Source organism: Ranitomeya imitator, chromosome 1, assembly GCF_032444005.1.
Source record: "Ranitomeya imitator isolate aRanImi1 chromosome 1, aRanImi1.pri, whole genome shotgun sequence".
Taxonomy (NCBI): domain Eukaryota; kingdom Metazoa; phylum Chordata; class Amphibia; order Anura; family Dendrobatidae; genus Ranitomeya; species Ranitomeya imitator.
Window position 1 is genome coordinate 459,300,808 of NC_091282.1, and position 23,420 is coordinate 459,324,227.

Genomic DNA, 23,420 nt, shown 5'->3' on the forward strand with positions numbered 1-23,420 from the left:
ACCCAAGTAAATACTTTGTGCCAAATTTCTAGATCTGAAACTACGCAGAGGAGCCCACCCTTGTACCTAATGATTGCACCCTTTTGTGTGTTCGTTTTGTTGTAATGCGAGACATTAACATGTATGTATTGTTTGGGACTACTAACTGGCAGACACTCTTTACAATCGGCCTCCGCTGACAACACCAATGCTGCCTGTGTACCCCTGCAAGAGAATTCAAAGTGCCTACAGCCCAATTTTATTATGTTAGGCCTTCGAAGCCTGTCTGCGGTCCCTCCTTCCACTAGGCCTCCACTGACCTGTCTACTGCTGCCCGTGTACCCCTGGAACCAATTATAAAGTGCCTACAGCCCAATTTTATTATGTTAGGCCTTCGAAGCCTGTCTGCGGTCCCTCCTTCCACTAGGCCTCCACTGACCAGACCACTGCTGCCCGTGTACTTCTGGAACCTATTGTAAAGTGCCTACAGCCCAATTTTATTATGTTAGGCCTTCGAAGCCTGTCTGCGGTCCCTCCTTCCACTAGGCCTCCACTGACCAGACCACTGCTGCCCGTGTACCCCTGGAACCAATTATAAAGTGCCTACAGCCCAATTTTATTGTGTTAGACCTTCGAAGCCTGTCTGTGGTCCCTCCTTCCACTAGGTCTCCACTGACCAGACCACTGCTGCACGTGTACCCCTGGAACCAATTATAAAGTGCCAACAGCCCAATTTTATTATGTTAGGCCTTCGAAGCCTGTCTGCGGTCCCTCCTTCCACTAGATCTCCACTGACCAGATCACTGCTGCCCGTGTACCCCTGGTACCAATTATAAAGTGCCTACAGCCCAATTTTATTATGTTAGGCCTTCGAAGCCTGTCTGTGGTCCCTCCTTCCACTAGGTCTCCACTGACCAGACCACTGCTGCCCGTGTACCCCTGGAATCAATTATAAAGTGCCTACAGCCCAATTTTATTATGTTAGGCCTTCGAAGCCTGTCTGCGGTCCCTCCTTCCACTAGGCCTCCACTGACCTGTCTACTGCTGCCCGTGTACCCCTGGAACCAATTATAAAGTGCCTACAGCCCAATTTTATTATGTTAGGCCTTCGAAGCCTGTCTGCGGTCCCTCCTTCCACTAGGCCTCCACTGACAAGAACACTGCTGCCCGTGTACACCTGGAACCAATTATAAAGTGCCTACAGCCCAATTTTATTATGTTAGGCCTTCGAAGCCTGTCTGCGGTCCCTCCTTCCACTAGGTCTCCACTGACCTGTCTACTGCTGCCCATGTACCCCTGGAACCAATTATAAAGTGCCTACAGCCCAATTTTATTATGTTAGGCCTTCGAAGCCTGTCTGCGTTCCCTCCTTCCACTAGGCCTCCACTGACCTGTCTACTGCTGCCCGTGTACCCCTGGAACCAATTATAAAGTGCCTACAGCCCAATTTTATTATGTTAGGCCTTCGAAGCCTGTCTGCGGTCCCTCCTTCCACTAGGCCTCCACTGACAAGAACACTGCTGCCCGTGTACACCTGGAACCAATTATAAAGTGCCTACAGCCCAATTTTATTATGTTAGGCCTTCGAAGCCTGTCTGCGGTCCCTCCTTCCACTAGGCCTCCACTGACCTGTCTACTGCTGCCCGTGTACCCCTGGAACCAATTATAAAGTGCCTACAGCCCAATTTTATTATGTTAGGCCTTCGAAGCCTGTCTGCGGTCCCTCCTTCCAATAGTTCTCCACTGACCAGACCAATGCCAGCCGTGTACCCCTGGAACCCAGCTGAAAGTGCATGGAGCCTACTTTTTTTCTTTGCTTTATATTTATAAAGCCCAGATGAACTACTCTGTACCACGGTTCAAGCTACCCAGTCGTCACTTCTTTTGCGAGAAAAGCCATCCCAGCCCTCCACCGGCATGAAAAATTCTGCATTGTCATAGCACTCAGGCAATCAAACAGTAGAAAGGTGCACCTGACAAGAGACGCATGGACCAGTAGGCATGTCCACAAAAAGTTACGTGTCCATTACGGCGCACTGGGTTAATGTGTGCATGGTCCACAGGGGACAGCCTACAAAGTCTGTCTGCACTCCCTAATTCAAATTGTCCTCCGTTGACCACACCACTGCTGCCCGTGTACCCCTGGAACCAATTTTAAAGTGCCTACAGACAAATTTTGTTATGTTAAGCCTACTACGCCTGTTTGTGGTCCCTCCTTCCAATACTCCTCCACTGACCACACCACTGCTGCCCGTGTACCCCTGGAACCTATTTTTAATTGCACAGAACATCCTTTTTTTAATAGTAGGCGTACAAAGTCTGTCTGCGGTCCATAATTGAAATAGTCCTCCACTGACCAGACCAATGCTGCCTGTGAACCCCTGTAACCTTTTTTAAACTGCATTGAGCCACATTTTTGGTTTAAGGCCTACTACCTGTGTCTGTCAGCGCCACTCAATACAGCTGTCCTCCTTTGAAAAAAGCTGAGCGTCAATAGTCTGGTTTTCAGCCTCTAGGAATTTGAAAACTGCATTGGGGCTACTACTTCGGTATTGCCTACTAACGGTGTCTGCCGCTCCAAGGTGTTCCCCAGGTTTCCTCGCCATTGCTTCAATCTTCTGACTCTCGTTTAGTAGTTGTTGAAAACTACACTGCATTAGGCCTACAAATTGGGTATGGGGTGTAGAGAAGGTGTGTTCCACTCCAAGGTGTTCCCCAGGTTTCCTCGCCATTGCTTCGGTCTTCCGACTCTCGTTTAGTAGTTGTAGAAAACTACACTGCATTAGGCCTACAAATTGGGTATGGGGTGTAGAGACGGTGTGTTCAACTCCAAGGTGTTCCCCAGGTTTCCTCACCATTGCTTCGGTCTTCCGACTCTCGTTTAGTAGTAGTAGAAAACTACACTGCATTAGGCCTACAAATTGGGTATGGGGTGTAGAGACGGTGTGTTCCACTCCAAGGTGTTCCCCAGGTTTTGTCTACATTGCTTCGGTCTTCCGACTCTCGTTTAGTAGTTGTAGAAAACAACACTGCATTAGGCCTACAAATTGGGTATGGGGTGTAGAGACGGTGTGTTCCACTCCAAGGTGTTCCCCAGGTTTCCTCGCCATTGCTTCAATCTTCTGACTCTCGTTTAGTAGTTGTAGAAAACTACACTGCATTAGGCCTACAAATTGGGTATGGGGTGTAGAGACGGTGTGTTCCACTCCAAGGTGTTCCCAAGGTTTTGTCTACATTGCTTCGATCTTCCGACTCTCGTTTAGTAGTTGTTGCAAACTACACTGCATTAGGCCTGCACATTGGGTATGGGGTGTAGAGACGGTGTGTTCCACTCCAAGGTGTTCCCCAGGTTTCCTCTCCATTGCTTCGTTCTTCCGACTCTCGTTTAGTAGTTGTTGAAAACTACACTGCATTAGGCCTGCACATTGGGTATGGAGTGTAGAGACGGTGTGTTCCACTCCAAGGTGTTCCCCAGGTTTCCTCTCCATTGCTTCGGTCTTCCGACTCTCATTTAGTAGTTGTTGCAAACTACACTGCATTAGGCCTACAAATTGGGTATGGGGTGTAGAGACGGTGTGTTCCACTCCAAGGTGTTCCCCAGGTTTCGTCTACATTGTTTCAGTCTTCCACCTCTCGTTTAGTAGTTGTTGAAAACTACACTGCATTAGGCCTGCACATTGGGTATGGGGTGTAGAGACTGTGTGTTCCACTCCAAGGTGTTCCCCAGGTTTCCTCTCCATTGCTTCGGTCTTCCGACTCTCGTTTAGTAGTTGTTGAAAACTACACTGCATTAGGCCTGCACATTTGGTATGGGGTGTAGAGTGTTGTGAATTCTGTTGTCGGGCTCCCTCCTGTGGTCATGAATGGTACTTCGGCTGGTTCTGTCCATGGACTTCCTCTGGTGGGTGTTTCTGAGTTTCCTTCCACAGGTGACGAGGTTGATTCGTTAGCTGGCTGCTCTATCTGAAGCCCTTAAGGATGTCATGGTGGGATTTCCCATGCCTGCTGGTCTGAATGAGTCTATGTCTTTGGCCATTCTGATCGATCGACGCTTGCGTGAGCTTAAAGCTGTGCACCATTTGGCGGTACTATCTGAGCATGGGCCTGAGCCTATGCAATGTGATAGGACTTTGACCAGAGCTGAACGGCAAGAACACAGACGTCTGAATGGGCTGTGTTTTTACTGTGGTGATTCCACTCATGCTATCTCCGATTGTCCTAAGCGCACTAAGCGGTTCGCTAGGTCTGCCACCATTGGTACAGTATAGTCTAAATTTCTATTGTCCGTTACTCTGATTTGCTCTTTGTCATCCTATTCTGTTATGGCATTTGTGGATTCAGGCGCTGCCCTGAATTTGATGGACTTGGAGTATGCTAGGCGCTGTGGTTTTTTCTTGAAGCCCTTGCAGTATCCTATTCCATTGAGAGGAATTGATGCTACGCCTTTGGCCAAGAATAAGCCTCAGTATTGGACCCAATTGACCATGTGCATGGCTCCTGCACATCAGGAGGATATCGGCTTTCTGGTGTTGCATAATCTGCATGATGTGGTCGTTTTGGGGTTGCCATGGCTACAGGTTCATAATCCAGTATTGGACTGGAAATCTATGTCTGTGTCCAGCTGGGGTTGCCAGGGGGTACATGGTGATGTTCCATTTTTGTCAATTTCGTCTTCCACTCCTTCTGAAGTTCCAGAGTTTTTGTCGGATTATCGGGATGTATTTGATGAGCCCAAAGCCAGTGCCCTACCTCCTCATAGGGATTGCGATTGTGCAATTAATTTGATTCCTGGTAGTAAGTTTCCTAAGGGCCGATTGTTCAATTTATCTGTGCCAGAACACGCCGCTATGCGGAGTTATATAAAGGAATCCTTGGAGAAAGGCCATATTCGCCCGTCGTCATCACCGTTAGGAGCAGGGTTCTTTTTTGTGGCCAAGAAGGATGGTTCTTTGAGACCTTGTATTGATTACCGCCTTCTTAATAAAATTACAGTCAAATTTCAGTATCCTTTGCCGTTGCTGTCTGATTTGTTTGCTCGTATTAAAGGGGCTAGTTGGTTCACCAAGATAGACCTTCGAGGGGCATATAATCTTGTGCGTATTAAACAAGGCAATGAATAGAAAACAGCATTTAATACGCCCGAGGGCCATTTTGAGTACCTGGTTATGCCATTCGGGCTTTCCAATGCTCCATCAGTATTTCAGTCCTTTATGCATGACATCTTCCGAGAGTACCTGGATAAATTCCTGATTGTGTATTTGGATCATATTTTGGTCTTTTCGGATGATTGGGAGTCTCATGTGAAGCAGGTCAGAATGGTGTTTCAGGTCCTTCGTGCAAATTCCTTGTTTGTGAAGGGGTCAAAGTGTCTCTTTGGAGTTCAGAAGGTTTCATTTTTGGGGTTAATTTTTTCCCCTTCTACTATCGAGATGGACCCTGTTAAAGTCCAGGCCATTTACGATTGGACTCAGCCGACATCTGTGAAGAGCCTGCAAAAGTTCCTGGGCTTTGCTAATTTTTATCGGCGCTTCATCGCTAATTTTTCTAGTGTTGCTAAACCGTTGACTGATTTGACCAAGAAGGGTGCTGATGTGGTCAATTGGTCTTCTGCAGCTGTAGAGGCTTTTCAGGAGTTGAAGCGTCGTTTTTCTTCTGCACCTGTGTTGTGCCAGCCAGATGTTTCCCTCCCGTTTCAGGTTCAAGTTGATGCTTCTGAGATTGGAGCAGGGGCTGTTTTGTCGCAAAGAAGTTCTGATGGCTCGGTGATGAAGCCATGTACTTTCTTTTCTAGAAAGTTTTTGCCTGCTGAGCGTAATTATGATGTTGGTAATCGAGAGTTGTTGGCCATGAAGTGGGCATTCGAGGAGTGGCGTCATTGGCTTGAAGGAGCCAAGCATCGCGTGGTGGTCTTGACAGATCACAAGAATTTGACTTATCTTGAGTCTGCCAAATGGTTGAATCCGAGACAGGCTCGATGGTCGTTATTTTTCTCCCGTTTTGATTTTGTGGTTTCGTACCTTCCGGGCTCTAAGAATGTGAAGGCTGATGCCCTGTCAAGGAGTTTTGTGCCTGACTCTCCGGGTGTTCCTGAGCCAGCGGGTATTCTCAAAGAGGGGGTAATTTTGTCTGCCATCTCCCCTGATTTGCGGCGGGTGCTGCAAAAATTTCAGGCTGATAGACCTGACCGTTGCCCAGTGGAGAAACTGTTTGTCCCTGATAGATGGACTAGTAGAGTTATCTCTGAGATTCATTGTTCAGTGTTGACCGGGCATCCTGGAATCTTTGGTACCAGAGATTTGGTAGCTAGATCCTTTTGGTGGCCGTCTTTGTCACGGGATGTGCGTTCTTTTGTGCAGTCCTGTGGGACTTGTGCTCGGGCTAAGCCCTGCTGTTCTCGTGCCAGTGGGTTGCTTTTGCCCTTGCCGGTCCCAAAGAGGCCCTGGACGCATATTTCTATGGAATTTATTTCGGATCTCCCCGTGTCTCAAAAGATGTCGGTCATTTGGGTGGTTTGTGATCGCTTTTCTAAGATGGTCCATTTGGTACCTTTGTCTAAATTGCCTTCCTCCTCTGATTTGGTGCCATTATTTTTCCAGCATGTGGTTCGTTTACATGGTATCCCAGAGAATATCGTTTCTGACAGAGGTTCCCAGTTTGTTTCAAGGTTTTGGCGATCCTTTTGTGCTAGGATGGGCATTGAATTGTCTTTTTCCTCGGCTTTCCATCCTCAGACAAATGGCCAAACTGAACGAACTAATCAAACTTTGGAAACATATCTGAGATGCTTTGTTTCTGCTGATCAGGATGATTGGGTGTCCTTTTTGCCGTTGGCTGAGTTCGCCCTTAATAATCGGGCCAGCTCGGCTACTTTGGTTTCGCCGTTTTTCTGCAATTCTGGTTTCCATTCTCGTTTCTCTTCAGGGCAGGTTGAGTCTTCGGACTGTCCTGGTGTAGATACTGTGGTGGATAGGTTGCAGCAGATTTGGACTCATGTGGTGGACAATTTGACATTGTCCCAGGAGAAGGCTCAACGTTTCGCTAACCGCTGGCGCTGTGTGGGTCCCCGACTTCGTGTTGGGGATTTGGTTTGGTCGTCATCTCGTTATGTTCCTATGAAGGTTTCCTCTCCTAAGTTTAAGCCTCGTTTCATTGGTCCGTAGAATATTTCTGAGGTTATCAATCCTGTGTCATTTCGTTTGGCCCTTCCTGCTTCTTTTGCCATCCATAATGTGTTCCATAGGTCGTTATTGCGGAGATACGTGGTGCCTGTGGTTCCATCCGTTGATCCTCCTGCCCCGGTGTTGGTTGAGGGGGAGTTGGAGTATGTGGTGGAGAAGATTTTGGATTCTCGTATTTTGAGACGGAAACTCCAGTACCTGGTCAAGTGGAAGGGTTATGGTCAGGAAGATAATTCCTGGGTTTTTGCCTCTGATGTTCATGCTGCCGATCTGGTTCGTGCCTTTCATTTGGCTCATCCTGGTCGGCCTGGGGGCTCTGGTGAGGGTTCGGTGACCCCTCCTCAAGGGGGGGGGGGTACTGTTGTGAATTCTGTTGTTGGGCTCCCTCCTGTGGTCATGAATGGTACTTCGGCTGGTTCTGTCCATGGACTTCCTCTGGTGGGTGTTTCTGAGTTTCCTTCCACAGGTGACGAGGTTGATTCGTTAGCTGGCTGCTCTATTTAACTCCACTTAGATCTTTGCTCCATGCCACCTGTCAATGTTCCAGTATTGGTCTAGTTCACTCCTGGATCGTTCTTGTGACCTGTCTTCCCAGCAGAAGCTAAGTTCCTGCTTGTTTTTCTTTGGTTTGCTATTTTTCTGTCCAGCTTGCTATTTTTATTGTTGTCTTGCTTGCTGGAAGCTCTGGGACGCAGAGGGAGCGCCTCCGCACCGTGAGTCGGTGCGGAGGGTCTATTTGCGCCCTCTGCGTGGTCTTTTTGTAGGTTTTTGTGCTGACCGCAAAGCAACCTTTCCTATACTCGGTCTGTTCAGTAAGTCGGGCCTCACTTTGCTAAATCTATTTCATCTCTGTGTTTGTGTTTTCATCTTTGCTCACAGTCATTATATGTGGGGGGCTGCCTTTTCCTTTGGGGAATTTCTCTGAGGCAAGGTAGGCTTTATTTTTCTATCTTCAGGGCTAGCTAGTTCCTTAGGCTGTGCCGAGTTGCATAGGGAGCGTTAGGAGCAATCCACGGCTGTTTCTAGTGTGTGTGATAGGATTAGAGATTGCGGTCAGCAGAGTTCCCAAGTCCCAGAGCTCGTCCTTTATTATCAGTAACTATCAGGTCATTCCGTGTGCTCTTAACCATCAAGTCCATTATTGTCCTGACCACCAGGTCATAACAGTAGAGACGGTGTGTTCCACTCCAAGGTGTTCCCTGTTGTGAATTCTGTGGCTGAATTCACTCCTGTGGTCACAAGTGGTACTGCAGCTTCTGGGCTTCCTTCCTCAGGTGTTCTGGTGAGTTCATTAGCTGCTTCGTTACTTAACTCCACCTGATGCTGCTATCCTGGCTCCTAGTCAATGTTCCAGTGTTGGATCTGAGCTTCTCCTGATTGTTCCTGTGTCCTGCTGCTCTGTATAGCTAAGTGCTTTTTTGCTATTTTGTTGTTTTTTTTCTGTCCAGCTTGTCTTTTGTTTTGCTGGAAGCTCTGAGACGCAAAGGGTGTACCGCCGTGCCGTTAGTCCGGCACGGTGGGTCTTTTTGCCCCCTTTGCGTGGTTTTTGCTTTAGGGTTTTTTGTAGACTGCAAAGTTCGCTTTACTGTCCTCGCTCTGTCTAAGATTATCGGGCCCCACTTTGCTGAATCTATTTCATCCCTACGTTTTGTCTTTTCATCTTACTCACAGTCATTATATGTGGGGGGCTGCCTTTTCCTTTGGGGTATTTCTCTGGGGGCAAGTCAGGCCTATTTTTCTGTCTTCAGGCTAGCTAGTTTCTTAGGTTGTGCCGAGTTGCCTAGGTAGTTGTTAGGCGCAATCCACAGCCATTTTTAGTTGTGTTTAGGATAGGATCAGGTGTGTGGTCTACAGAGTTTCCACGTCTCAGAGCTCGTTTCTTTGTTTTTGGGTATTTGTCAGATCACTGTGTGCGCTCTGATCGCTAGGCACACTGTGTTTCTGGATTGCCTTCATAACACCTTTCATTAGCAGACATAACAGTACTAGGAGCCATCTAATGATTCTCAATAGAGGGAAAGAAAAAGTTCTGACATCATTTTTTTTTTTTTTTTTTTTTTTTCCTCTGCTCTGTGTTCACTTTTTTTTTTTCCCCTAGACATTTGGGTGTTTCTGGACACAGGTGTGGACATGGATATTCAGGGTCTATGCTCTTCAATGGATAATCTCGTTATAAATGTACAAAAGATTCAAGATACTATTGATCAGAAATATATGCTAGAACCAAGAATTCCTATTCCTGATTTGTTTTTTGGAGATAGAACGAAGTTTCTAAGTTTCAAAAATAATTGTAAGCTATTTCTGGCCTTGAAACCTCATTCTTCTGGTAATCCTAGTCAACAGGTTTTGATTATTATTTCTTTTTTGCGCGGCGACCCTCAAGACTGGGCATTTTCTCTTGCGCCAGGAGACCCTGCATTGAGTAGTGTCGATGCGTTTTTCCTGGCGCTCGGATTGCTGTACGATGAGCCTAATTCAGTGGATCAGGCTGAGAAAAATTTGCTGGATTTGCGCCAGGGTCAGGATGATATAGAAGTATATTGTCAGAAATTTAGGAAATGGTCAGTACTCACTCAGTGGAATGAATCTGCGCTGGCAGCTTTGTTCAGAAAGGGTCTCTCTGAGGCTCTTAAGGATGTCATGGTGGGATTTCCTATGCCTGCTGGTTTGAATGAGTCTTTGTCTTTGGCCATTCAGATCGGTCGACGCTTGCGTGAGCGTAAATCTGTGCACCATTTGGCGGTATTGCCTGAGGTTAAACCTGAGCCTATGCAGTGCGATAGGACTATGACCAGAGTTGAACGGCAGGAATACAGACGTCTGAATGGGCTGTGTTTCTACTGTGGTGATTCCACTCATGCTATTTCTAATTGTCCTAAGCGCACTAAGCGGTCCGCTAGGTCTGCCGTCATTGGTACTGTACAGTCCAAATTCCTTCTGTCCATTACCTTGATATGCTCTTTGTCGTCGTTTTCTGTCATGGCGTTTGTGGATTCGGGCGCTGCCCTGAATCTGATGGATTTGGATTATGCTAAACGTTGTGGGTTTTTCTTGGAGCCCTTGCGGTGTCCTATTCCATTGAGAGGAATTGATGCTACACCTTTGGCCAAGAATAAACCTCAGTACTGGGCCCAGCTGACCATGTGCATGGCTCCTGCACATCAGGAAGTTATTCGCTTTCTGGTGTTGCATAATCTGCATGATGTGGTCGTGTTGGGGTTGCCATGGCTACAAACCCATAATCCAGTATTGGATTGGAATTCCATGTCGGTATCCAGCTGGGGTTGTCAGGGGGTACATGGTGATGTTCCATTTTTGTCGATTTCGTCATCCACCCCTTCTGAGGTCCCAGAGTTCTTGTCTGATTATCAGGATGTATTTGAAGAGCCCAAGTCCGATGCCCTACCTCCGCATAGGGACTGTGATTGTGCTATCAATTTGATTCCTGGTAGTAAATTCCCTAAAGGTCGATTATTTAATTTATCCGTGCCGAACACGCCGCTATGCGCAGTTATGTGAAGGAATCCCTAGAGAAGGGACATATTCGCCCATCGTCATCACCACTGGGAGCAGGGTTCTTCTTTGTAGCCAAGAAGGATGGTTCACTGAGACCGTGTATTGATTACCGCCTTCTTAATAAGATCACTGTTAAATTTCAGTATCCCTTGCCATTGTTATCTGACTTGTTTGCTCGGATTAAGGGGGCTAGTTGGTTCACTAAGATAGATCTTCGTGGTGCGTATAATCTGGTGAGAATCAGGCAAGGAGATGAATGGAAAACTGCATTCAATACGCCCGAGGGTCATTTTGAGTATCTAGTGATGCCGTTCGGACTTGCCAATGCTCCATCAGTGTTTCAATCCTTTATGCATGACATCTTCCGTGAGTACCTGGATAAATTCCTGATTATTTACTTGGATGACATTTTGATCTTCTCAGATGATTGGGAGTCTCATGTGAAGCAGGTCAGAATGGTTTTTCAGGTCCTGCGTGCTAACTCTTTGTTTGTGAAGGGATCAAAGTGTCTCTTCGGTGTGCAGAAAGTTTCATTTTTGGGGTTCATCTTTACCCCTTCTACTATCGAGATGGATCCAGTTAAGGTCCAAGCCATCCAGGATTGGATTCAGCCGACATCTCTGAAAAGTCTGCAAAAGTTCCTGGGCTTTGCTAATTTTTATCGTCGCTTCATCTGTAATTTTTCTAGCATTGCCAAACCATTGACCGATTTGACCAAGAAGGGTGCTGATTTGGTTAATTGGTCTTCTGCTGCTGTGGAAGCTTTTCAAGAGTTGAAGCGTCGTTTTTGTTCTGCCCCTGTGTTGTGTCAGCCAGATGTTTCTCTTCCGTTCCAGGTCGAGGTTGATGCTTCTGAGATTGGAGCAGGGGCGGTTTTGTCACAGAGAGGTTCTGATTGCTCAGTGATGAAACCATGTGCTTTCTTTTCCAGGAAGTTTTCGGCCGCTGAGCGTAATTATGATGTGGGCAACCGAGAGTTGCTGGCCATGAAGTGGGCATTCGAGGAGTGGCGTCATTGGCTTGAAGGAGCTAAGCATCGCGTGGTGGTATTGACTGATCATAAGAACTTGACTTATCTCGAGTCTGCCAAGCGCTTGAATCCTAGACAGGCCCGTTGGTCGTTATTTTTTGCCCGCTTCGACTTTGTGATTTCGTACCTTCCGGGCTCTAAAAATGTGAAGGCGGATGCTCTGTCTAGGAGTTTTGTGCCCGACTCTCCGGGTTTATCTGAGCCAGCGGGTATCCTCAAGGAAGGAGTCATTGTGTCTGCCATCTCCCCTGATTTGCGGCGGGTGCTGCAAAAATTTCAGGCGAATAAACCTGATCGTTGTCCAGCGGAGAAACTGTTCGTCCCTGATAGGTGGACTAATAAACTTATCTCTGAACTTCATTGTTCGGTGTTGGCTGGTCATCCTGGAATCTTTGGTACCAGAGAGTTAGTGGCTAGATCCTTCTGGTGGCCATCTCTGTCACGGGATGTACGTACTTTTGTGCAGTCCTGTGGGATTTGTGCTAGGGCTAAGCCCTCCTGTTCTCGTGCCAGTGGGTTGCTTTTGCCCTTGCCGGTCCCAAAGAGGCCTTGGACACATATTTCGATGGATTTCATTTCTGACCTTCCCGTTTCTCAAAAGATGTCAGTTATTTGGGTGGTCTGTGATCGCTTTTCTAAAATGGTCCATCTGGTGCCCTTGGCTAAATTGCCTTCCTCCTCTGATTTGGTACCTTTGTTCTTTCAGCATGTGGTTCGGTTGCATGGCATTCCTGAGAATATTGTTTCTGACAGAGGTTCCCAGTTTGTTTCAAGGTTCTGGCGAGCCTTTTGTGGTAGGATGGGCATTGACCTATCCTTTTCCTCGGCTTTCCATCCTCAGACTAATGGCCAGACCAAACGAACCAATCAGACCTTGGAAACATATCTGAGATGTTTTGTTTCTGCAGACCAGGATGATTGGGTGTCCTTTTTGCCGTTGGCTGAGTTCGCTAATAATCGGGCCAGCTCGGCTACCTTGGTTTCTCCTTTTTTTTGCAATTCTGGGTTCCATCCTCGTTTCCCTTCAGGACAGGTTGAGTCCTCGGACTGTCCTGGTGTGGATTCTGTGGTGGACAGGTTGCAGCAGATCTGGACTCAGGTAGTGGACAATTTGACCTTGTCCCAGGAGAAGGCTCAACTTTTTGCTAATCGCAGACGTCGTGTGGGTCCCCGACTTCGTGTTGGGGATCTGGTTTGGTTATCTTCTCGTCATATTCCTATGAAGGTTTCCTCTCCTAAATTTAAACCTCGTTTTATTGGTCCGTATAGGATTTCTGAGATTCTCAATCCTGTGTCTTTTCGTCTGACCCTCCCAGACTCCTTTTCCATACATAATGTATTCCATAGGTCGTTGTTGCGGAGATACGTGGCACCTATAGTTCCATCTGTTGAGCCTCCTGCCCCGGTTTTGGTGGAGGGGGAATTGGAGTATATTGTGGAGAAGATTTTGGATTCTCGTGTTTCTAGACGGAAACTCCAGTATCTGGTTAAATGGAAGGGTTATGCTCAGGAAGATAATTCCTGGGTTTTTGCCTCTGATGTTCATGCTCCCGATCTTGTTCGTGCCTTTCATGCGGCTCATCCTGGTAGGCCTGGGGGATCTGGTGAGGGTTCGGTGACCCCTCCTCAAGGGGGGGGTACTGTTGTGAATTCTGTGGCTGAATTCACTCCTGTGGTCACAAGTGGTACTGCAGCTTCTGGGCTTCCTTCCTCAGGTGTTCTGGTGAGCTCATTAGCTGCTTCGTTACTTAACTCCACCTGATGCTGCTATCCTGGCTCCCAGTCAATGTTCCAGTGTTGGATCTGAGCTTCTCCTGATTGTTCCTGTGTCCTGCTGCTCTGTATAGCTAAGTGCTTTTTTGCTATTTTGTTGTTTTTTTTCTGTCCAGCTTGTCTTTTGTTTTGCTGGAAGCTCTGAGACGCAAAGGGTGTACCGCCGTGCCGTTAGTCCGGCACGGTGGGTCTTTTTGCCCCCTTTGCGTGGTTTTTGCTTTAGGGTTTTTTGTAGACTGCAAAGTTCGCTTTACTGTCCTCGCTCTGTCTAAGATTATCGGGCCCCACTTTGCTGAATCTATTTCATCCCTACGTTTTGTCTTTTCATCTTACTCACAGTCATTATATGTGGGGGGCTGCCTTTTCCTTTGGGGTATTTCTCTGGGGGCAAGTCAGGCCTATTTTTCTGTCTTCAGGCTAGCTAGTTTCTTAGGTTGTGCCGAGTTGCCTAGGTAGTTGTTAGGCGCAATCCACAGCCATTTTTAGTTGTGTTTAGGATAGGATCAGGTGTGTGGTCTACAGAGTTTCCACGTCTCAGAGCTCGTTTCTTTGTTTTTGGGTATTTGTCAGATCACTGTGTGCGCTCTGATCGCTAGGCACACTGTGTCTCTGGATTGCCTTCATAACACCTTTCATTAGCAGACATAACAGTTCCCCAGGTTTCCTCTCCATTGCTTCGGTCTTCCGACTCTCGTTTAGTGGTTGTTGAAAACTATACTGCATTAGGCCTGCACATTGGGTATGGGGTGTAGAGACGGTGTGTTCCACTCCAAGGTGTTCCCCAGGTTTCGTCTACATTGCTTCGGTCTTCCGACTCTCGTTTAGTAGTTGTTGAATACTACACTGCATTAGGCCTGCACATTGGGTATGGGGTGTAGAGATGGTGTGTTCCACTCCAAGGTGTTCCCCAGGTTTCCTCTCCATTGCTTCGGTCTTCCAACTCTCGTTTAGTAGTTGTTGAATACTACACTGCATTAGGCCTACTAGTTGGGTTGGGGCCTTCTATCTGTGTCTGTCGCTCCTTGCTGTTCTCCTACAGTGAACAAAGCTGTGCCGCCTGTTTACTACTCTTGCCAATTTTGAACTGCATTTCGACTACTTACAGATTTGGGCCTACTCTCTGTATCAGCCTCTCATTCCAGTTGTCCTCCACTGAACAAAACAATGCCCCCTGGTTAGTCCTGTTAACAATTTTGAACTGCATTTAGCCCACTTTATTCTTTGGGCCTATATCTGTGTTTCCTCCTCATCCTGCCCATTGCCCAGCCAGTGATAGATGAGTCTGCTGGTACACTGACCCATAACGCAACATTCCACGTGCACGCTACACTGCAAGAGTGTGACCCTGCTGAAAGTCAGGTCCCCCTTCCCGCATACCATACCACATTACACGGGGACAAAGAGGAAGGTGCAGATGAAGGTGCAGGTTCCTTCATCAGGTGGGGGGAGGAATACTAGTTGGCGACGTCACTGGCACAGGGCCTCTCATAGTACGCAAAAGTGTTGCTGCCGGTGGGAGGCGCCCCCGCCGTGCAAACACACCGCTGTACTTTGAGGGGCCCTGTGCCAGTGCCAATGCCAACGAGTGGGCCCCCCCTCTTGCTCAGGATCACAGCACTTGCAAAGTTGAAATACTTACCTCTCCCTGCTCCACTGCCGTGACGTGGTCCAGATGTCCTTGGCCCACTAATTGCTTGAACCAGCCCTACCCCCCCCCAACTTTAGCCAAATGACCCCCAATTTCAAATGCCTTACAATTATTATAAGCTAAATTACGATTGACAAGCTTCAGTAGCAAGAATGGATGTTTTTGCCAATATAATGGGCTCTGTACATGTTTTCCTGGCCTCTACTCACTGACGACTATGCTCCCCCATTGACTTGCATTGGGTTTCGTGTTTCGGTCGATCCCCGACTTTTCGCGATAATCGGCCGATTCCACTCGACTCGACTTTTGAGATAGTCGGGTTTCGCGAAACCCGGCTCTACTCTAAAAAGGTGAAGGTCGCTCAACTCTATTGCAGTATATAGGATTAAAGCTCCGGTTGCTGTTATAGCGGATAACATAACAAAGACCTGCACATGGCTTTTGCATGCAACATACTCTACATAAATGGCTGATGTTGGAAGCGTTTGATAACACTGGTCAACAGCATTTTTGGTGCCAAAGATATTTCATCGAATTTAGGGTAACTTTGGGGTGCTGATTCTGAATATGTCATCAGTTTTGCCAGATTGGCTCAAGTTTTTGAGATTTTTGGTATCTTATTTATAGCACTTGTTGGTAAATGCGACGCATCATCTCATTAATTTCTTTGGATTAGTACTTGAACTGAGCAGTTCTCAATATAGTTTTGTGTTAATTAGTGTTCTAAAAGTTTGTTCATAGCTTGATTTTTGCACTAACTTTATGTTGTTGTCTGTTTTCCAGTGAAAAGCATGAACTCATCAAGAAGAAGTTGTCTTAACGATCCAGACTCATTCTGTTACATTTGTGGTGAATACACACTGCCAAAACATAGAAGAAACATAACAGACTTCGTAAAAAAAGTGTATTTTGCCTATTTTGGGGTTATGCTTGGGGACTAAGACAAGTTTTGGGCACCACACATAGTGTGCAAAGCATGTATCGAATTATTACGAAAATGGAGCAAAGGACAAAGAAAAAGCTTCAAATTTGGTGTTCCAATGGTGTGGAGAGAGCAAAAAAATCATCATGATGACTGTTATTTCTGTGCAGTGCAAGTGCAAGGATTCAATAAGCATAAGAAACGAAAATGGGAGTAACCTAACATGGAATCTGCAAGAAGGCCTGTCCCTCATTGTGAAGATGTGCCTGTACCTGTGGTTACCATGTTACCTGATGATGATGAAGTGTGTATTCACCACAAATGTAACAGAATGAGTCTGGATCGTTAAGACAACTTCTTCTTGATGAGTTCATGCTTTTCACTGGAAAACAGACAACAACATAAAGTTAGTGCAAAAATCAAGCTATGAAAAATCTTTTAGAACACTAATTATCACAAAACTATATTGAGAACTGCTCAGTTCAAGTACTAATCCAAAGAAATTAATGAGATGATGCGTCGCATTTACCAACAAGTGCTATAAATAAGATACCAAAAATCTCAAAAACTTGAGCCAATCTGGCAAAACTGATAGCATATTCAGAATCAGCAGCCCAAAAATACCCCAAATTCATTAAAATATTTTGGACACCAGAAAAAAATTTTTTTTGTTGACCTGTGTAATATTTGTAGCAATGTGGATCTGATGTCAGCTCCACCTTAGGTCAATAGATGCATGTAGCAGCTATATTTTACTGTGTGCCCAACTGGTGGCATGACACCAAGGATCTATAGATTGGCACACAATATATCATGGCTGGACAAGGTCTTCATATTGAGGAACATTTCGCTGCAGACAAAGGCATGACTCGTACATAGTCTGGTCTTTTCTGTAGTAATATAAGCATACGAAACCTGTACGATAAAGAAACAAGACAGAAGAAGAATAAATGCCTTTTAAATGTGGTGCCGGCGAAGGATGTTATCAATACCATGGTTGTCAAAAAAGAACACATAAATAAATCTTGGAACAAGTCAAGCCAGAATATGTCACTGGAAGCAAGGGCCATCAAGCTATGACTTGCCTACTTTGGACACATCATACGAAGAGAGCGATCACTGGAGAAGGACATCATGGTCGGAAGAATAGAAGGAACAAGGCGAAGAGGAAAACCAGCAACCTGAAGGCTTGATACAATCACGATAACAGTGGAGAAGACCCTGATGGACCTATCTAGGTTTGTGTAAAATAGACCTTTCAACAGATCATTCATGCATCAAGACCAATCCAAAGGCCATAAAATTATAATAATAATAAGGATGTCATAGCCGTTCAAAGCAGATATACATCAGAAAATCCTCTCAAAGTCTGCGTTTGGCTATACTGTACACATTAGATTATAAATGTTTCTCGCTTGAACAAGGAATGATCATTTGGTGACCGATCATTAGACCAACATGGCCAGAAATGTTTTAGTCCATAGTGGCCAAAAGACCCATTAAACCTTTGAAAGCATGGTCAAAGACCTCTGGAGTTGGACATAGAATAATTTTAGGGATATTATTTCAAAGAATGATCGTTTACAGGCATAAAAGATCTTTTGTCCAACTTTCGGATGAAAAAAAATTAAAAATAGGAAAGAACCTGACACTCAAATGGTATTCTGGCTTGAAAAGACAAATTGTTTATTGTGCATCCATAAAGCAAAAAGGTTGAACATTTTCGGTCCACATCCGGACCTTCATCCGAACAATTTTACTGCTAAAGTCATAATTCATCAATATCCTGCTGTTTGCAAATCCAATGGTTTTTAGGTTGCCTGGATGCTCAGTAATGTCCTGTGTGTGCCAGCACAGAACGGTATGCGACCGAGGTCGCTGGAGGAGCTCGCTGTGGTCTGGACGTGGACCGAAAACGTTCAAACTTTTTGCTTTATGGATGCACAATAAACAATTTGTCTTTTTAAGCCACAATACCATTTGAGTGCCAAGTTCTTTTCTATTTTTGGACTGTTTCAGGCTGGATGCCCTACTTGAGCACCTCCCATCCTATTTTGTATGAGTGGCGTGTTTTCACTACCTCAACTAGTACGAAAAAAGTTAAAAGGCAGCCAACACAATTTCCGATAAAATGTATTTTTAAATTTGACCAAACAAGCTATAATTTCAACTTAATTTGTTCATTTTCATCAACAAAAGTAAAACGTCTATTCACACATTGGGTACCAGTTGCTCCTTTCCTCTTGGTACTTTGATTAGAGCTCACTCCTTTACCTCCTTGTTCTCATTTGAGGTCACGTCTCCACTCTTGGTGCTTTTCAGAATTTCTTCATAGAAGACAACTATCAGTTACCATAATTTATTGTAGAGAAAGTTACATAAAAAAGACATTTGGGGGTCACTTGGGGAATAGTGATCACAAAATAATAAGTTTTCACGTATCCCTTAATAAGATGTGTAGTAGAGGGGTTACAAGGACACTAAACTTCAGGAGGGCAAATTTCCAATAGATGAGAGAGGATCTTGGTGCAATTAACTGGGACGATATCCTGAGACACAAAAATACACAAAGAAAATCGGAGACATTTATTAGCATCCTGGATAGGACCTGTGCACAGTATATACCGTATGGGAATAAACATACTAGAAATAGGAGGAAACCAATATGGCTAAATAGAGCTGTAAGGGGCGCAATAAGGGATAAAAAGAAAGCATTTAGAGAATTAAAGGAAGTAGGTAGTGAGGAGGCATTAAATAAATACAGAAAATAAATAAATTCTGTAAAAAGTAAATCAAGGCAGCAAAGATTGAGACAGAGAGACTCATTACCAGAGAGAGTAAAAATAATCCCAAAATATTATTTAACTATGTAAATAGTAAGAAACTAAAAAATGATAATGTTGGCCCCCTTAAAAATAGTCTGGGTGAAATGGTGGATGAGGATGAGGAAAAAGCCAATATGCTAAATGACTTTTTTTCATCAGTATTTACACAGGAAAATCCCATGGCAGACAAAATGACTAGTGATAAAAATTTCCCATTAAATGTCACCTGCTTAACCCAGCAGGAAGTGCGGCGGCATCTAAAAATCACTAAAATTGACAAATCTCCGGGCCCGGATGGGATCCACCCCCGAGTACTGCAGGAATTAAGTACAGTCATTGATAGACCATTATTTTAATCTTTAAAGACTCCATAATAACAGGGTCTGTACCACAGGACTGGCATATAGCAAATATGGTGCCAATATTCAAAAAGGGGACAAAAACTGAACTCGGAAATTATAGGGCAGTGAGCTTCACCTCTACTGTGGGTAAAATCCTGGAGGGCATTCTAAGGGATGCTATACTGGAGTATCTGAAGAGGAATAACCTCATGACCCAGTATCAGCACGGGTTTACTAGGGACCGTTCTTGTCAGACTAATTTGATCAGCTTCTATGAAGAGGTAAGTTCCGGACTGGAACCCAGTAGATGTAGTGTATGTGGACTTTTCAAAAGCTTTTGATACGGTGCCACACAAAAGGTTGATACATAAAATGAGAATAATGGGGATAGGGGTAAATATGTGTAAGTGGGTTAAGAGCTGGCTCAGGGATAGGAAACAAAGGGTGGTTATTAATGGAGCACACTCGGACTGGGTAGCGGTTAGCAGTGGGGTACCACAGGGGTCAGTATTGGGCCCTCTCATTTTTAACATATTTATTAATGACCTTGTAGGGGGCATTCAGAGCAGAATTTCAATATTTGCAGATGACACTAAACTCTGCAGGGTAATCAATACAGGGGAGGACAATTTTATATTACAGGATGATTTATGTAAACTAGAAGCTTGGGCTGATAAATGGCAAATGAGATTTAATGGGGATAAATGTAAGGTCATGCACTTGGGTAGAAGTAATAAGATGTATAACTATGTGCTTCATTCTAAAACTCTGGGCAAAACCATCAATGAAAAAGACCTGGGTGTATGGGTGGATGACAAACTCATTTTCAGTGGCCAGTGTCAGGCAGCTGCTACAAAGGCAAATAAAATAATGGGATGCATTAAAAGAGGCATAGATGCTCATGAGGAGAACATAATTTTACCTCTATACAAGTCACTAGTTCGACCACACTTAGAATACTGTGCACAGTTCTGGTCTCCGGTGACATAGCTGAACTGGAGCGGGTGCAGAGAAGAGCGACCAAGGTTATTAGAGGACTGGGGGGTCTGCAATGGGTCTGCAAAACCAAGATAGGTTATTACACTTGGGGCTATTTAGTTTGGAAAAACTAAGGCTAAGGGGTGATCTTATTTTAATGTATAAATATATGAGGGGACAGTACAGAGACCTTTCTGATGATCTTTTTAATCATAGACCTGAGACAGGGACAAGGGGGCATCCTCTGCGGTTGGAGGAAAAAAGGTTTAAGCATAATAACAGACGCGGATTCTTTACTGTAAGAGCAGTGAGACTATGGAACTCTCTGCCGTATGATGTTGTAATGAGTGATTCATTAATTAAATTTAAGAGGGAACTGGATACACTTCTGGAAAAGTATAATGTTACAGGGTATATACACTAGATTCCTTGATAGGGCGTTGATCCAGGGAACTAGTCTGATTGCCGTAAGTGGAGTCGGGAAGGAATTTTTTTCCCCAAAGTGGAGCTTACTATTTGCCACATGGTTTTTTTTGCCTTCCTCTGGATCAACATGTTAGGGCATGTTAGGTTAGGCTATGGGGTGAACTAGATGGACTCAAAGTCTTCCTTCAACCTTAATAACTATATTACATAAGTTAAATATCTGTTTATGTCAACCTTAGTGTTCTGAATCGATGTCTAAGTAATGAAATTCCATAAGAACCTTCATACATCAGTTCTCGATAGATTTATGATGATCACCAGCTTGTATGAGCTTTACGAGGGCTTTTTTCACATCTCTATTGTTCAGAGTGTAGATAAGAGGATTTATTACTGGACATATCACGACATATATAAGTGAAGTGTATTTATCACGACTTAAAGATTCAGCTGATGAAGATCTTAAGTACGTCAGCATTGCATTCCCAAAGTATATGACCACCACGGTAATATGTGAGGTACATGTGGAAAAAGCTTTAGATCTCCCTGACGAGCGAATCTTCAATATAGAAGATATAATACAAATGTAAGACACAACAATAATCGCAAAAGGGAGAAGTAGGACAACAAATCCAATGCTAAATATCACAAGCTCTTGCAGAGAAGTATCAAAACATGACAACCTTAGCACCGATAGGATCTCACATGCAAAGTGGTTGATCTCGTTTGGATAACACAAGGTTATGGGCATCGCAATGGATGGGATGGTTATGTTTATGAAACTAAATGTCCAAACAAAGGCCGTTAGATGGCAACACACACTCCACCTCATGAGATACTGGTAGTGGAGGGGACGGCAGATGGCGATGTACCGGTCATAGGCCATGATGGCAAGAAGTTGACATTCACAAGCTGCTATTAATGGATCAACTTTACATTGTACAAGACAACCAATGACAGATATTGTCCTATGAGTGGATAGTAGGTCAACGAGCAGCTTAGGTATCGCCAATGAGGAATAACTCAAGTCTATGAAAGATAAATTACCGAGGAAGAAGTACATCGGAGTGTGTAATGGGGGACTCCATCTAATGACACATATTATAAGACAGTTTACAAATAAAGAGGATAAATATAGCAAGAAGAACAAGAGAAATAATAAAATATTTGTCTTCCAGACATTAGAGAATCCCAGAAGGACCACTTCAGTGGCGATTGTCTTATTCTCCATGTTTGATTCCTAAGAAAGTAAATACTGTACTTGTTTATGGAAGAACAACATGTTCTGCTACAATATGCATTGTGGTCCTTTTTGTATCCCCCAATTTAAAGTCCAATATGTTTTCGGTATTTGGGAGGAAACCTAGAAAAATATGGAAGAAGAGACAAATTCCCTGCAGATGTTGCTCTAGGTCAAATCGAAATCCAGGATCCTAGAACTGCATGGTAAAAATGCTAATTATGTTACATTTGAGGAGCATTGGAGAAGTAAAGTTGGCCGTCTTCAGATCTGCCGTTTCAACCGTATTAAAAACAGCTTGCGACCTCTGTGCTCTTCGCCTAAGAAACCGACCACCTCTGCTGAACTGCGGCAGTGATTGGTGATGTAGGTTAAAAAAGTAAATGGAAATCCAAACAGTTCTTGTGCATTGTGACTTGTTCCAACCTTGTGGCTACGATTTGCCAGATTCATCCATCAAGCTCTTCTTCTGAGGACGTCCCTTAGCTCTTCTCATTTTATTTTAGGCCAATGTGTTATTGAATGTCAGGAATATCTAAAAAAAAATTATGAAAAAAGAAAAAAAAAGAAAATATTATCCGTATTTACTATACAAGTTCTCAACCGAAAATTTGTTATATGCTTTAATCATTTTCAAAGGTCTTCCAAATACCTGCTACATCATGGAGGACTACACTGGGCCAACCTTGCTACTAGTTCATTTACTTCTGGCCAAAATAAGAACCTGAACACCAGCACCAGCATCCAACCCAACCTTGCACATCATTACCATTACATTATTTGTCAAGCTCCTTGGATAGTTCATGATTTACCCTCTGAATTTCACCATTAGGCTACGGTCACACTGTCAGTATTTGGCCAGTATTTTGCATCCGTATTTGTAAGACAAAACCAGGTGAGGAACCATCAGAGAAAAAGTATAATAGAAACATGTCACCACTTCTGTATATTTGACTCACTCTTGGATTTGGATTACAAATAGTGATATGAAATACTGACCAAATACAGATAGAGTGATGGTAGTCTAAAGATAAAACTGGCAGGAAAAGATCCTTCAGTAGGCCAAACCCAAGCAAAAAGAAGTCTTAACAGGGCAACTTCATGTAGAGCTGACTTTGCAGCCAGTCACTTGCCACTTGGGACGTAATCTTTTATTTTATCCAGGAAACCTTTATGGATCATGTTAGAATTCATTTATAGAGATCTCCTTCCACTGTTTCCTAAATCAAACTATTCAGTCATGACTGCATATGCTAAGGAAAAGAACTTTAGAACTTGTATGCAATTCTAAGTAAGAATTTGTGTTTTTTCTTACTTTTCCCATTAGCGCATACCTGGAGATGAGCAACACAGGACAACTGGCCCGGAGAAATAAAATATCATTTTTTGAAACTCCATCAGTAGTGTTGAGCGATACTTTCCGATATTTGAAAGTATCGGTATCGGATGGTATCGGCCGATACCGGCAAAATATCGGATCTCGCCGATACCGAGTTCCGATACCAATACAAGTCAATGGGACACAAATATCGGAATGTATCCTCGATGGTTCCCAGGGTCTGAAGGA

The 23,420-nt window shown here is 44.4% G+C and overlaps 1 protein-coding gene across 1 annotated transcript; it reads right to left on the reverse strand.

The window, feature by feature from the left end:
• Positions 1-20,905: 20,905 nt before the first annotated feature.
• Positions 20,906-21,844, reverse strand: LOC138671980 (olfactory receptor 5V1-like). Its single transcript, XM_069760098.1, has one exon. It carries the CDS (start codon positions 21,842-21,844, stop codon positions 20,906-20,908), a length of 939 nt encoding a protein of 312 aa, XP_069616199.1.
• Between the last annotated feature and the right edge of the window lie 1,576 nt (positions 21,845-23,420).